At 44.5% G+C, this 16103-nt stretch overlaps 1 protein-coding gene across 3 annotated transcripts; it reads right to left on the bottom strand.

Moving 5' to 3' along the window:
• Positions 1-449: 449 nt before the first annotated feature.
• ubap2a (ubiquitin associated protein 2a) lies at positions 450-15974 on the bottom strand. 3 transcript variants are annotated; one of them, XM_050038233.1, is made up of 27 exons: positions 15834-15974; positions 13788-13925; positions 13252-13329; positions 12928-13038; positions 9931-10093; positions 9718-9801; positions 9573-9636; positions 8879-8976; positions 8641-8699; positions 8467-8537; positions 8070-8256; positions 7656-7926; positions 7236-7537; positions 6562-6788; positions 6177-6459; positions 4596-4635; positions 4287-4461; positions 3994-4045; positions 3293-3602; positions 3037-3128; positions 2888-2938; positions 2675-2768; positions 2165-2581; positions 1821-1925; positions 1649-1716; positions 1340-1531; positions 450-1247 (listed from the first exon to the last, which is right to left on the bottom strand). In XM_050038233.1, the coding sequence occupies exons 2-27, from the start codon at positions 13881-13883 to the stop codon at positions 1152-1154; spliced, it is 3786 nt and encodes a 1261-aa protein (XP_049894190.1). In that variant the 5' UTR covers positions 13884-13925; positions 15834-15974; the 3' UTR covers positions 450-1151. The 3 variants fall into 3 exon arrangements, with proteins under 3 accessions (XP_049894190.1, XP_049894192.1, XP_049894191.1); XM_050038235.1 differs by having other exon boundaries at positions 8647-8699; XM_050038234.1 differs by lacking the exon at positions 15834-15974 and adding an exon at positions 15290-15806.
• Between the last annotated feature and the right edge of the window lie 129 nt (positions 15975-16103).

The following is a 16103-nucleotide window of genomic DNA, read 5'->3' as shown; positions in this document are numbered from 1 at the left end:
ATTGTGTTTATCTGACTTGCTCTCTATAATTGATATCTAATGAATGGTGATATGAAGTAATCTCACTAAAAACTGATTATTGTCCTGCTGTGTCAGATTTCATGTGTTCCAGTTATTAGTACATGTAATGTTATCTTTGAGCATCAGAATTAAAACCATTGACACTTTAAGTGTCGCTGTAACTGGTGCCTGAACCTGTAAAACCTGTTGACTGGCCTCTTCAGTTTGTGCACACAAGCCTAAAGGTACTGACGTCCATACTGTCTGTGATCCTTTGGTCATTTAGTATATCAGATATGTTACCACTTCAGTCTGTGCTTGTTTCCTTGATTACCTTGTGAGACTGGGGAAACTTTGGTTTATGATTGATTCGTATGTGTGCATATAACGCGTGGGTCTGAATCCAGAGAAACAAAGTGGTGGGTAAATACTGATGCCAGACCCATACAAACTGTTCAGAGCTTTTAATTTGGACAACAAGGATTAAACCAATGTTAAAATGACATCAAATCCAAGGCCTGGCTGGTAAACCCAGCCAACTAGTAAGAGTTGAGGAATGAGAGACAGATGGAGGGAAACGGGGCAGAAAAAGAAAAGTCAAGCTATTAACTCAAGTCACCCTCAATATAAGGATTCACAGATGCGGGAGACCAAAGTTACAAAAACGCATTTCTTCTAAAATAAAAAAAGGCCTTTGCCGTGAAAATGATGTGTAGAATCTATGTACATCATTCTCAGTTCATGTATGCATACAAAAAAATCCACATCACAAGATGTTTGTGTTCAAGTATATTCACCAACTTCATCTCCATGATTTAGCATTCTCATCTTTCCACATTTTTTTGAAATAAAATGTCCTTCAAAATAAAAACAAAATGCAGAAAACCACATTTTATGTCCTACCAATACATATATACTGTATAAATACATACATAAATATATTTTACATACAACAGCCATAAATTTGAAAAGGGGATATACAGAGCAAAGGGGAGGGGGGTGGTAGTGTGTGTTTTAGCTTGTGTTGTAAAATGGTTTGTCCCTCTATGATCTTGTCAGTCATACGCGGGTGTGGTGTTGTGTGTCAGTGTCTGTGTACACACACACACACACACACACTCACACAGACACACATCGTAGATGTAGCCATCTCAGTTGGCCCAGTAGGGGGAGCTGCCGTAGCTCGACTTGTTGACTTGGCTCTTCTGCTGCAGGCTGCTGGACTGGCCACGCTGGCTCGGACCACCCTGCATGTGGACAGACGTGTGTGTGTGTAAGCGTCATAAAAAAACTCTCACAGGTAAAACCTGCACAGCAACAAATTATCTGCAGGTGTTACCTGTCCATCCTGAGCTAGATGGTGGTGCAGCAGCTGTGAGTGTGGTTGCTGGTGAGGCAGGATGTGGAGGAATGGGGCCGGTGCATAGCCTCCAGGAGCTGCTCCAGGGTTCAGAGGTCCTGGACCCCCCAGTGCTGATGGCAGACTGAAGGGAGGAGGGGTCCCCGCATGGAAACCCTGCTTATCAAAAGACTGCAGACAGAGGAGGAGGGACAAATGACACTCAAAACCTTTTTATTTATTGGTATAAACACCAACTCCACAGCAGGACAACAGGGTGGATGGCTAGTCGAGGTGTTTTAGGCTTACCTGGGTCTTATTGTAAACACTTCCACTGATGTCTGGCACACCCGAGTTACTGGACGTCACTGAGACGCCTGCAGAATGACAGCAAACACATTTACACATCAGAACTCCACATGACTTTAAAAACTAACCTATTGAATTGACACATTAAAAACAGTGTGTTTCTTCTTCTTACCTTTCCCGGGCCCAGAAGCAGCAGATTTGGCTTGTGCCTGTGAGGAGGAGTTGTATCCTTTACTGTAGTCCACTCCTGCTGGCCCCGCTGTCAGCTCCTCATACCCTGGGACAGGAAAACATCAACTTCAGAGTCCAAACAATACACACAATTTCCTGTGCAAGAAAATCCTTGTGATAAGGAAGGACTGATGGAGCATAGGGGACCACGATGGAAATAAGTCCAGGACTTTGACGTTTTGTTGCAGAAAATGTTTTGTATGTGTCTATTTTTACTGCTGTATAATACTAATATACAATGATAAATATTAATTTCAACAAAAACTAATTAGTGTACTTGCTTACCTGAGCTGAAGGTGTGCTGGCCGTAACCACTGGGCTGCTGCTGTGTCTGCTGCTGGAAGGGGCTCGCCGAGGGGTTTCCCAGACCGAGGCCCATACTGTGCTGCTTGGCCGAGGCTGGTCCGGGGCCCCCGGGAGGAACAAACATGGTGGGGCCATACTGGAAGGCGGCAGCACTGGGTACAGCGCCAGGCACCCCGGGGTAGTAAGGCAGGCCCGTGTAGCTGTAGCCCGGAGGCAGAAAGGCCTGCTGACTGCTGTGGTGCTGCGGCTGGCCCTGCGGCTGAGGCTGGGCCTGGGGAGGCTGAGGCTGCGCCTGGCTCTGTCCTTGGCTCTGGCCCTGGGGTGGCTGCGGGGCCGCCAGGCTCGTGGGGGGTGCTGGGGAGGTGGAGTCATTCCTGCCGAACTTTGTGACTTCACCTGACGAAACAGATGAGATGTCAGGTGAGAACAACCTCTTGATTTTTGGATATTTTTTTCAGACAAGGCCAGGAAAGGGTGAAGGGGCTTTACCTGAGTAGGGGTTGTTGGCTAGGCTCCCGTCTCTACCAGAGAGAGTCGCTGTGGGGCCGGGGAATGTGATTCCATAGTAATCCTGCAAAGAGGGCTGAAAGGACAGGAGAGGATCAGGAGAGGAGCCACATAACAACCAAACAAGCTAGAAAACCCTGAACAAGTACTAAAGAAGAAGTGAAGAGCTGTCCTGAGAGTGTAGTGGTTGCCCACCATTGGCAGTCTGGACTGTAGCATATGAAGGTCTTCGTAGCCATAGATCTGCTGTGAAACACAAAGGACAGGGACAATCAGCTACTAAAACCGATAACCAAGAAAAACAAGCACACTGCAATGATTGTAGATCCTGAGGGGCTACTTACTGGGTATGCTGGCAGCAGCCCCCCTGGGCCCATGATATACTGGTTGGGCAATAGAGGAGGCACTCCCTGGGACAAGTTAGGAGGAGCTTTACCTGTCAACACAATCACACAACAACCATCCCTTTAATATATGCTCGTGTGAACAAACAGCAACAAGTATTTGGGCTTATATTATCAGCAGAGCGCAACAATGAGTAAAAACAACTCATCACATATTAACATTCCCCATGTCCAGAGTGTGTGTGTGTGTGCGTACCAGTGGAGGAGGAGAGAAGGGGTGTGGTCCTGGGGGCAGAGAGGTTGGACGTGGCAGTAGCTCCATTGGAGCCAAGTCCCAGCGCTGTGCTGGCAGCAATGGCAGCAGAGTGAAGTCCGCTGGTGCCAACGATACCACCGACTGTGCTGCTCATGTTGTTGCCCATGTTGGGCATGTTGGCCAGGTGGCTGATGCCGCTGCTACTGTTGCTGCTGTTGTGGGTAGAGTGGAGTGCTGAGGGCTGCGATGACGTGTAGGAGCCAGTGGTAGGAGCGAGAGAGCTCACGCTGCTGTTGTCAACACTGGTGTACTGAGGACATACGGGAAGGGGGACAGCTGTTAAATTTGAAATAAGTTTATTCTTCAGATTTCTTTTGGCAATGCATACATGCACGCACTGTCTGTGTACTGGCACTAATACACTGCAGATCAAGGGTCTTTACTGTAAATGCCTAGGTGGCATTACTCTCTATATTTTCATGGAGGCAACAATCAGTGTGACTGTGACTTTGGTGTTAGTTTGCATTCAGTGTCTTGTATCAACATGATCGCATGTAATGGAGTACTGATAATGCTGCAACCGTGCAACTTTATGTGGCATGTCATGGAGTCAGCTGTTTGGGTACATGTCATTAGACAGGATGAGTCATCAAACGCAAGTTTTAGAAATCATGCCTGTGGAAGTCACGACAGGTACTTACAGTGAGAGAGTTGGAGCCCAGAGCTGAAACTGAGGAATGACTGCTGACATGGCTGCAGAGTGAAGGCAAAGAGGAAAAACAATTTCAAACATTAAGAAAGTATTACTGTGTATTCATAAATACATTTGTTTTATATAAACAGGAGTGGCAGCAACAAGCACCCACTAGTCTGCTCTCTCTTAAGAATTCAAACTGACCAAACCTGGTGGTAAATTCAACTCAGCAATGAATTTCAGGTTTCCTTATTGCCCAGTCAAAGCTGGTTATCAGTCTGCCATGTGTGTGTCTGTCACCTGTTGAGGGAGTTGAGCTGGCTGGCTGAGGGCAGGTCCTGTGCCAGGTTGGAGAGCGTGGTGGAGCTGTGTGCAGGCAGGGTAGAGGGTAAGTGGGAGGAGGGTGCTGAGGCACCGTTGGTGCTGATGCTTAGAGACGGCGACTCTGGCTTCGGTGTGGAGGATGCTGATGAAGCTGAGACGAGGACGAAAGAAAAAGTCTTTATTTGTAATAGACTCAAAACAGCCTACCCAAGAATAATAGCTGTTGGTAGACATTTACAATAGAAATTATACTTTAAACAAATAAATCAGTAGTATGTAACTTACTGTCTAGAGCTGCAGAGGTCCTTACACCATTCAGACCATTCTGGGGACAAGAAAAAGCCACTTAGTGTCAGTGTATAATAATAATAATAATAATAATAGGGATGTCACAGTGAGGAACTGTTATTAATGGTTAATAAACTTGAGATAACACCAGTAACAGGATATTTTACAAGAAAAGCTATATTAATCAATGACGCCAAATATCTAGAGAGCACTTATTGAGATCTTGAATTTGCAGGTTTTTCCAGTTCCTCCAAACTGTAAAGTTTGAAGCACGGGATGGAGAATTTATCAGTTGATCAGTTTGTGGTCAGATCGATCAGAGCTGATCTAATCAGATCAGATCAACAGATTAGTTTACAGCAGTGGTTCTCACATGGTGTGTCACGGCACACTGGTGTGTGTGCGCACCCTTTTCCCAATAAAGAGGCAAACTCTGGCTAAAAATGTAATTTAATTTAAAAAACCTTCATAGAGAACCTATTTGTAGCCGTTTGCACTTGGGAAATTTAGGTGTGTGACACATCAAAGGCCCTGATTGGCAGCCAGTGTGAGGGATGATAACATTAAAAGGAGAAAGCTGTGACTGGGACAATGGATTGCTTTACTGTACGCAGCAAATTAAAACAAAGCACCAGCAAAGACGACCTAACACCAAAAGAAAAGAGAAAAAAAATGTCAGTAGACAGTACCATGAAAGCTAACTGTCTTTATTATTGTCTCATGTCGTGATAAGAGTGATAACACATTATCGAAGTGACTGTGCACAGATATAAATACAGGTGTACCTTAAAATTTTGGCTTGTCCTTTGATGTGCCCAAGGCACAAAACGTTTGAAAATCACTGGTTTAGAGGAATATCTGCTGCAGAGTGAGAGCAAACTTTAAGACTCAGTGCTAGACAGCGGGGTGTGCACAGGAACACAGCCAGGAAACAGAGCCTTCTAAGTAACCTTTCACTTTCACTGCACCTGGCAATGTGCTCTGTGTGTGCCCAGAGAAGGCTCTAATCTCAGACAGTGTTGTGCTCTAAATAACTTAACTGTAGGCTTTATTTACTCCAACAGCACTCGTAAACAACGATCCAGCACCAAAAATAGAAAATATATATGTGGCGGCAAATATTGACACGTGGCAGGCCACCACAAATACATCAATGTGTGGGAAACCCTGGATCTTTAGAACAAAACTAATGATTAAAGGTTGGCTTAGTAACATCAGGTTCCCTATAAGCATTAAGGTTAAAACCGAAATATTGCCAAAAAAGCGCTTTTCTTTTTTACTTTGACAGCAAATCCTATTTTACAAATTAGAATTTTATTTGATGTGCGTGATGAATGATCAACTGAAATAAATCTGCTTATACAACCTTTAAGGTCACACAGTCAGACAGTTTCCCAACATGGGGCTGACCCTCATGTGAACTGTTGACCTGTGACCTGCAGTTTGTCAGTGTCACACTGTTTATACAAGACGCAGATATGTGAGAAATATTTTTACTGATTTCTCATCTCTATCAACTACAGAAGTTAAAATCCCTAAAAGGCAGGATAAGCATTTCTGTTGCATATTTCCACTCACCATGACTGGCCCCGTGGCCTCTTTGCTCTGGGAAAAGGCCAGCCGTGTGTGAGGGGGCATGGTCCCATCGTAGCTTCCCCCGACTGTGGAGAAGTGAGAGGAGGAGGGTACAGAGGAGGAGGTGGTGGAGGCTGTCGAAGACGAGGAGGAAGGGTTGGAGGAGCTGGCAGTCCCTAATGAGGAGGGAGTGAGGCTGGGCAGCGGCACCGAGGAGTGATATACTGGCTCTGATGAGGAGAGGGGAAGAGGCAGGGCAACGGAGAGTGGGCTGCCCAGCGACTCACTGCAGGACAACAGCAGGGAGAGAAGAAAATGTTATTAGACAAAACTTGTTCTTCATTATATATTATAAAGAGATGGAACTAGTCAGTCAGCAGTGACGTACCTGAGCGGTTTAGAGTACAGGCTTGTTTGGCTCTGTGTCCCTGGTCCCGGTGCAGGTGGTGCTGGGGCAGGGGCCGGTGTGGACTCCCTGGATGCCGCACTCACACAATTATCCACAACTCCGAACTCCGGCAATGCCGACTCAGAGCCAAAGTCGAGAGCTCCAAACTGGAGGTTTAGCCCGGGGACGTCAGCTGAGCCTGGCATCTCTACCGCTGTGGAGGGGATCTGCCAGGACGGAGGGATCACGGTCAGGTTTCAGTATTGTGACTTTATGTTCATATAACTACTTACATTTGGTCACTTACAAAACATTTGCTACAATATGTGAGTTGTTGCCTTGACAATCGAGATACAAAATCTCAGACCCACACAGGACAGTGAAAACCTTCCATAAACCACCACGCAGTCTGGTTCAGTTTAGTTCAGATTAAAATACCCTGGAGCTGGGCACCTGGTAACTCATTGGGTAGAGTACATACCATTAAGACTGAGTCCCTATTGCAGCGTGGCCGTGGTTTGAGTTTGGCCCTGGCCCTTTGCTGTGCATCATTCCCTGCCTTCCCTGTCTCTCTATCGCTTTAAAAAATAAAGCAGAAATGCTAAAAAAACAACAACACAGGAGCTGAATTCAAGAGAAGCCACATGTGCATCAGATTGAAGTGCAACTCTCACCTTCGACGTGGGAGGTATCCTTCGTTTCTGGCCTTTGAGCTGTGCCCGTTGCTGCTGTGGTGTACTGCTGCCCTGAGGGTCCAGCCCTGCGCCGGGGGCAGGAAGTTTAGCACCAGCAGCCATCACCGGGCCTGCCTGTGCTGGCGTGCTGGTGTGGTGGGGAGCAGGCGAGGCTGAAGCGGGGGGCGCTTGTTGTTGCGATGGAGGACTGGGTTGACGTGCCAGAGGCAAGGAGGGGCCGGCGTGCCTCTGAACCAGCTGGCTCAGCACAAGAGAAGGCTCTGGCTGCAGGCCAAACTCACCTGCAGTGACAAACACACAACCAAACAAAGGACAAAAGAGAAATCAATACATCTCTACATTCATATATGGGACAAAAACACACAAACTTCTATTCATGGCTGCTCTATGAACACTTACGGCTGAACTGCGAGGACAGCGAGGTGGTGTTGGATTCCGACGCCTTAATGTCCCAGCTTGATGAGGAGGGTGGAGGTACAGGTGCTCCCAGGCCTGGCAGTCTGCCAATAGAGGTGTTGCTTCCTTGGGTGCTGGCAGGAGGTGCGGCCTGGGATGAGGGTAGCGGACCCAAGCCAGGACCCTTTAGCTGTTCCAGTATCTGAGCTCCAGCGCTGGGCTGAGTCCTTTTGGCCTGGCCCAAGTCCCCAAAACCAGCTCCCAGAACTGACGACTGGTAGAGACAGAAGGAGAGTATAATGGTCAGTCTTTGTTTCTGTGTATGTAATTATTCACATGTGATATATGGAGGAATGTGTATGAAAAAATGGTGCAGAGAAAAGCAACTTTGTTTTCTTTTCTTCCTTTTTTTTTTACCAGAGCAGCATGAGCATAGCTTGTGCTACTGGTGGCGTTGCGGCTGGGGGGCGGCTGCTGTTGCTGCGGTGGCTGGTGGTGGTGATGGTGGTGGGAGTTGGTGAAGACCAGACTCTGAGAGGAAGAGGACGAAGGTGGTTCTCTTCCCCCAACTACAGGCTTCTGCAGCAGAGAGGCGAGGTCCAGACTAACACAGAAACAGTTGGTAAAGTCAGTTAGAAAATGTTTGCAGGACACACAGTCAAAGGCTGCTAATTGTTATGTGTTATAAATGGATGTATGTATGCTCCGACAGCTTGACGGACCATCGCAAAGGGGTGGGGCTTTACAAAGGGTCAGTTGTTGTAAAATTAAGTTACATCAGGGCCAATGTATTATAATTGCTCCAGTAAGGTACCTTTGCCCAGGTGTGATGTGATTCTCAGCAGGAGGTGCACATGAGGAAGTGAACACTTTGGTCTCTGAGAGCTGCAGGAACAAACAACAACACAGGAAACACAAGTGTTTTTCAATCATGCACCAAACATTCGCTTGTGACTGACAGACTTCTCCTGTAATTGTATCAACTCACACTAACATCTTCACTCCAGTCCTCAGCTGACCAGTCTTCCAAGGTATGTCTCCAGGTTACTAGAGAGCAACAAGTGATCAAAGTTTAAATACAGGTGGGATAGGTAGGTAAACAGGATGCAGGATGTCTGTTGCTTATGTACATTTGCATAAAACACACAGAGCTAACAGCTCTGTCTGCTCAATACATTGAATGTATTTCTTCACCACAGAGTAGCACACTCGTTTGAAGAGCTCACCTGTCCCATCTGTGCTGTTATTGGCTGCCGTGTCCCACACCTCAGTTTGTGTGGTCCCTGATCCAGCCTCCGAGGTATAGTCTGCTGGATTGAAGGTCCTGGGGAACAGCCAAGGAGAGGTATATTTAGTTACACAGAAGTAAACTGAAAGGGCAGGGAGAGTTTGAAACATTCAAGTATTATTTTCTTACAAAACGGTGTCTGGAGTAGGGCTGGGTACCGTTCACATCTGAACTGATATTGGTACCCCAGGGTACCTTTTTTTGGTATTTTACTCTCTCTGCAATTAAAAAAAAAGTCTAATTTCTGAACACTGAACGAGTTCTGAACCCAACGGTAGTCTGAAGTAATAATGTTTATTATTCATACTATTCACTGGGCTAAGATTTTTCTGGCCTTTGGGGTTGTTATGCTGTGTAGAAGCTGAGGTGAGATACATTCACAATTATTTTATTCAGATGTTAATGCAACTGGTGACCAAAGACTTTCAACAGACACTCTCTAAGAAGCAAACACAAGCGTGTAAAAAGACATCCAAAAGAGGTGAGGGGAAAATGCTCTCATTCAGAAACTAAAACCAAACAAAAGTCAATTTTCTAGCCTGAAATAACTCTCTGGTTCTAATTAATTTACACCTAAAAATATGTGAAAATTCCTGTGAGTGTGAGTGTGTGTGTGTGTGTTGCCACCATACCCCATGCCCTGGGCTGAGAACCGGCTCCCTGGTGGTGCTCTGCCTCTGCCTCGACCTCCAGATCCTGCATCACATTCACATCAAAGGTCAACATCTACCCCAGTGTTGGGCGAACTGAAAAGTGTTTTAATGTGCAACTGCTCACCTCGACCACCGCCTCTGGCCCTCCGACCTCGATCTGAACCTCTGTCCACTGGTGTCACCTCCACACCGTTCTCCTCTGGACGTGCTGTGGGTATAGAAACGCATGTAAGAATGAGAAAAGACACCACTTTAGTAACAGTGTGCTGTAATCAAACATAGTGGAGAGAGAGACTCTGAACTAGATTTAAGTTTAAGTGAAGTTAAAACTCCATACCCGGTCGACTGCGACTGGCCCCCCTGCCCTTGCGGTTGGCAGCCGCACGGCCTTTGCTCGCCTCCCTCTCTCCTTTCTTCTCCCGGTTTTCCTTGTTCTCCTTGCTGTCTGATGGACCGTCCTTCACCAGGGGCTTCTTCTTCCCTACTGTCTCCCATGAGGTCTAAATACAGAGCAGAAACAAGAGGATGGAGAAGAAAAAAGTACACATAGAATGATTACAATTGGAGCACTAACTGTAGCTCACATGTTCCCTGTTGCACTAGTTTCAAACACTTACAAACTATAGCCAGAAGTAAAAGAAGATATCAGCACTGACAATAAGCTTCAGTGAGCAGAGTAGGCAGTTTTCTAAATACAGAAAAAAGTTTCTTTGCCTCCAGTTCACTAACATTTCACAGTTGTATCATGTCAAAGTAGCCTCTGGCATTCTGTGGATGGTGTATTTTATTCAAGAGGATAAAGAGACACTACCAAACACTACAGAGGACACTGTAAAAACATCTCTGGATACAGTAACAGAAAAGCTGTTATGTCGGCTATTTTTTGACCAACTTCTGAACTGAAGTGTGCACTATGCAGCTGTGTTATGTAAGAAAAACAAATATCAGAGGAGGACTTTTAATTATTAGTCAACATTAAAACAACTCAGAATGAAACTAAGGGTAAAACAACATACTGATTATAATTATACAATCACTTCAATTGATATGTTAATTATTTAATAAGCCACTCTCCTCTTGTGCTACACCTACTCTTACAACACAGAAAACTCACTCAGTAACTACTCCTTTTGTTTACGACCTTTAGGATCTTGAAAAGTACAGTAGAAGCACATGTAATGACAGGGTTACAGTATATACCATAACAACAGAGACTTCCACGTGAAAGGAGAAAACCGGCTATTTGCTATTTTTGGATTTCCACGAAACCAAAACAGCAACCAGGGTAGCTGTCTGGCTGGCCGCCCTGCCCGACAGCCTCTCCTCGCCATCTGTGCCGACTGGTACTCTTCAGAAATGCTGGGACACTCACTCTGACTCGCAACACAAAGGCAGAACAACACTTAAGTGTTTGCCAGATATTTCGACCGTTTGACTTTGCTCTCTGAGCAGAGGAAGAAAAATCGTGGACAGTGGTGTAACTGTGTGCTAAAATTTCCTGATATTAGAGAAAGCAAGCTGCTCAGCAGTCACTGTGGCAAAGCACAGCTCAGATATGACTGACTGAACTCGTTTTCACCAGCATTTATAGAAAAACCTACTGTTTTTCACAGCATTTGTTCATCTTCTGAGCATGTTACATAACTTGAAATCTAGTACTAATGTGCCGGAAAGCTTGAATCTATAATTCAAAGGGATACTATGCAGGACTGCGTGTTAGGCTACTGTTTGTAAACACACTCACTAGCGAGAGTGTAAGTAAAGAATGACCTCAGATTTACTCCAGTTTGGTGTTTCGTCTCGCTATATTTAAATATTTTCAGCACTGTGCCTCTTGGATGCCTGCTGCTTACAATCTGGCACCTGATCGCTACCTTTTTATAAAGCCCAGACCTGACCTCAGCGCTGCAGGGGTACACACCCATAAATGTCCCAAACACAAAAAACAAGAAAAGAACAGGCATAGGGAAAAGACTCTGCAGAAAAATACACCACCACACACCTCTAGTGGGTCATAAGTGATGATTAAGTGGGATTACTTCTGCATGAGTCGATACATTTCATTTCGGAAAACCCTGCATAGCATTACTTTAACTAAGGAAAAAGGTCACAAAGACAAATTAACTATCTCTCTGTAGTGTTTCCTGTTTTGTCAGGCTGTGTACACAGGATGCGTTTCAGGCATCTGATTCTATTTTAGTCAGTGTAGCTGTCTTTACAGGCCATGCAATGGCTTGCATTTTGCTTTACATGCATTTTAAAATCAAAACTACAGGGACTGTGCATTGGGCTTTGCACGCTGCTAAAGCACAGGTGATGACACAGCAGAACTCCACCTGAACATATCCTGTGTGTCAGGTGAGCATGCTATTATTATTCTCATGCAGATAGTTTGGTTCTGTGAAAGCAGTTTGCAGACTGATTTGTTTATCCTGATTTTATTTGTCTTTAACAGTCACAATCTTTGAGTTTACTCTATGTGTTTTTGCTCACTGTATCTCATCTTAATTGTGATAATTACACCAACAACAGATCATAGTGGGTTCACAATAACCTGCATGTTCTCATCTAAAATCTCGACTGTATCAACACTCGGACAAAAAAAAAAAAAAAAGAAAAGAAAAGAAAGTGAGCTTTATCTATTTGAGAATCTGAGAAGTTTTTTGGTCATGATCCAGCCGACTGTCAATAAGCCTGCACTTTTTAAAGTTTGTGCTTAAGGACTTGTTGCTCTGACAACGGCCTCCACGTGAATTTTAAACCAGCTTCGTGGCACAGAAGAAACAAAACAGACACATGACAAATCGTCAGCATTCTTATCTGGATAACTCTGTTATCTTCGTACGAAGAACAGGGTCTTGGTCTGAGACCTGTTGTGTAGTGTGTGCACCCACCCTCACATCAACATGTCAACACTCTGGGACAAAAAATGTCTTTTGGCGTGAGCAGCACAGCAACTCAGAGATTCCCAAAGTCTTGCAGCACAAGGCCTAAGCTGCGGCAGAGAGCCAGCATGCACAATACCAGGACCATGAAACCGGCCGAGATAAATGATACTAAGCCATTATAAAGCTTATTACTGTTGTGAAAAAAAGGGCCATTTGATTTGTTGAAACGCAGGTACAATTGAAAATCATGCTGTTGTTTTACCCTGTGCTCCTCAATTTTCCAAATCTAAAATCACACACTCAGTAAAAACACTTATTGTACCGAGGTGCTGCCTCATATTCTGCCATCCAAACAAAAGAAATGTATTCACAACTTCTAGAACTGCAAATTTATACAGTTGAAAATACCAACAGGCTAGTACGTGAAGTTTAAGAATGTTATTCACCATGTCCGAGGTGCTTTCCAGGAGAAAGTTGATGGCTCTGCTAACATCCTCGTTGCAGTCGTGGAGTGCTACCATGCACTCATCCTGGTTCTTCCCGGTCACCTCCATCAGCTGGGGAAAGCAATAAACACACATCGTATTACAAATGTTTCCTAGACAACAAAGATGTATCCATGACAAAATGCACCAGTTTTGCACCGCATGACAGTACAAGTCATGGTGTCACTCCAACCTTAAAAAATAGCATTTTTCATGTGTCTACATAAAGCATAGGGGTCATGGAAGAACATAGTAAACATGGTAAATGGCCTAAGTGTTTCTCACCTGGTTAACTTTGTCCTCAAAGTCAGCATCATTCTTGTCATAGATCACCTGGGCAAGCCGGATCTGTTCAGCAGTAGCCTGCAACACAGAGAGCAAAAGGTAATATATTGGTTAAAAAGAGGAAAAAGTGAAGAACACAGTACATCCATTCCTCAGTAACATATAGTTGAATTGACACCTCTGGGTAAGTTTTAACAAAAGCTTAACATTATAAGCTATAAGGTGGCAGAGCTGTTGTACTGTATGACATCAGACTGTATGGGTAAACCTAAAAGGATGAATGAAAGTGTTTACTTGGTTTCTATTGTCTGAGGCAAATTGTCGCAGCTAACAGTTAATGTAATCTGTGGCTGCAATTAAAAAAAAATCCTGTTCAATATTGACCAAGGAGGTCTCCTTGCACAATGTGTGCACTGTGGTTTTGTTGGCAAGGGTAATCGTGTGCACACTGGTGTTCTGTCTCAACATTTCTGTGGCTAAGAGAAGCGTGCTTTCAGTATTTTTTTTTTCATTTTCATGTGGTTGCAGTGGCTCACCTGTATCTGTTTCTGTGGTTGCGATGTGTGAGTGGCAGCAGGCAGCGCTTTTTCCCGAGGGCCCCGGGCCTTGTCGCTGCCCAGCGAGCTCATCATATACAGTATATACAAAACTCTGTATGTACAAAATAGAAAAATCTGCAGAGGGAACAAGAGACATGGAAGGATGAGTGAAATCAACCAACAGCTCTCACAGATTATATCCAGAACAAAAACACATTCACTTCATTTACAGTGTTGTTACAGCCAAGCCTCAATACTTTTGCTTGGGCGAGTGCATAGAAAGAAACAAGTGTTTAATAGCAGAAATATGTGTTGTGAGCATAGCTAAGCCTTATTGCACAATCATGAATACTGCCCTTATGAAGGCTGTAAGACACAGTTGGCCTGGTGACACAACAGCTTTGCTGAAAATCTAGGTCAAGGAGGGAGAGCGACCCAGTGTCCTCTTACAAACAGCACGGACCACTAAGTGTGTGAGGCTGAACAAACACTACACACCCTGACCCCAAATCCCCTATGTATGCTAGTTTACAGAAACTATGATTATAAACACATACACATACTAAACTGCAGTAAAATGCTGAATTCTGCTCTGTGTGCATTTGACAACTGAGTCCTGTGCACATTGCACTTTGCAAATTGGGTGTGATACCACATAATCAAGCATGAATAATTTTCAGTGGAACATATTTAACACTTCTCACAACCATATACACGCACACACACACACACAATCACACAGGGGCTTTATCCACCTGCAAATACATAGAAAAAGGGGATTGCTTAATAACTTGTAAGGAAAAATACCCTGCAGTGCAATTTGACATGCAACCTTATCCTATGGTTTCCATTACTGGAATAATAACTACACATATCCCCAGTGACCCATTTGTTTTATGTCAGAGAACAATAGCAATCCAGTTTACAGTGCCTGAGTGACGTTGGCAAATGCACTGCTGCCATTGGCTGCTGGTGTGAACAAAGCTAAAGCAAAAGGACGAACTGGCTTTTAATGTAATTTCAGTAAAAAATATAATATATCGTAAGTGAGAAACCTTCAACAGAAGCAGCACTTTGTATTTAATAAACAACATATTAACATATCAGTACAAGCACGGGTGTTCACGGTGTTAGAGATAAACAATAACAAAACAACCACTGAGTTACTCCGTTCATCTCAATTGTTCATCACATTTATTTGGACATGCCGATATGACAAATAAAATACTAGTTAAATTACACGTCCATGTTAACATATATTATCATCTACCCAGCCACAGCTGACTAACTGACATTAACGTTAGCCACAGCTTGTTTTAACAGTAAAGGAAGCGGAGCGTTGTTTTGAATCAATGCTAACGCTAGCCCGCTGCTGTTAGGTTACTTATTTCTCAAGTCTACATATGGGGCTATTCACTAACGGTTGTCGTAGCACGTCTAACGTTATCTAGCACAAACAAAACAGATTCTCGTAGCGTCCTTTTCGACTCAACACTGACCGGCTTGGTGCTGTTGGTACTAGGGTCCCTTTGTCCTCGCTAGCATTGCCTCAAGTTAGCTACCAACATGCTAATGCTGACACTGTAGCGTTACCGTCGATACTGAACAAACGATGCAGCGGGGATGAAGCTAGCTAACGGTGCTATCTAAATCTGGTCCGAGTTGATAGCCAACGGTCGTCTAACTGGCTTGCTCGTGTCTTATACGTATTTATAGATCCGCTCAGTTATCTAACGACACTGGCAGTTACATCAGGCTTGTCCTCGACACCTTAACAACAGGCTAGCCGGCTAACAACGTAGCTGTGTTAAAATGTAAAAGAAAAAGGCCTCTCAGCGGAGCACAATCCCATCCCGACATTGCTCGCCGGGAAACAAGACAACAGAAAAATTGCGAAAGACATCCCCCACAGCCCCGTGGAAGAGACACAGCCAAGCCAGCGACTAACTATCTCAGTGAAAGCGCGCTTTAATTAAAGGTTTACACGCGATGAAATACAGAAAGTTAACTTGAAAACCATTGTAGGAATAGTGTTTTTATTACCTGCTAACACGCTTCACTCGGCCAGCAGCAGACAAGGTGATCACGTGACGTGCGCTGCCGTGGTGGATGCTCCCCTCTCCTCGGGTCACAGCCTGAGACTGTAACTTAGTCACAACCGTGGGTGAACCTTACTAACACTCACTCTCAAACACACGTTGTTCAAACTAGGATTGACGTTTGTACTTTTATGTCTTCATATTTTTTATTTTGTCTTTTTATTTTGTCGTCTGTAGCTACATTCCTACACTATGTGAGCACAGTGCAGACTGG

The sequence above is a fragment of the Epinephelus moara genome, chromosome 24 (genome assembly GCF_006386435.1).
Source record: "Epinephelus moara isolate mb chromosome 24, YSFRI_EMoa_1.0, whole genome shotgun sequence".
Classification (NCBI taxonomy): Eukaryota; Metazoa; Chordata; class Actinopteri; order Perciformes; family Serranidae; genus Epinephelus; species Epinephelus moara.
This window is presented reverse-complemented; position numbering and strand designations above follow the sequence as displayed.

What these genes read in the sequence shown, in the direction of transcription:
- ubap2a (XM_050038233.1), bottom strand. Translation starts at nt 13,883, where the DNA reads ATGATGAGCTCGCTGGGCAGCGACAAGGCCCGGGGCCCTCGGGAAAAA. An exon ending in GGCCAGAGGCGGTGGTCGAG is followed by an intron (nt 9,637 to 9,717) that starts GTGAGCAGTTGC and finishes AATGTGATGCAG; the next exon opens with GATCTGGAGGTCGAGGCAGA. An exon ending in GGCTGCTGCCAGCATACCCA is followed by an intron (nt 2,939 to 3,036) that starts GTAAGTAGCCCC and finishes TGTGTTTCACAG; the next exon opens with CAGATCTATGGCTACGAAGA.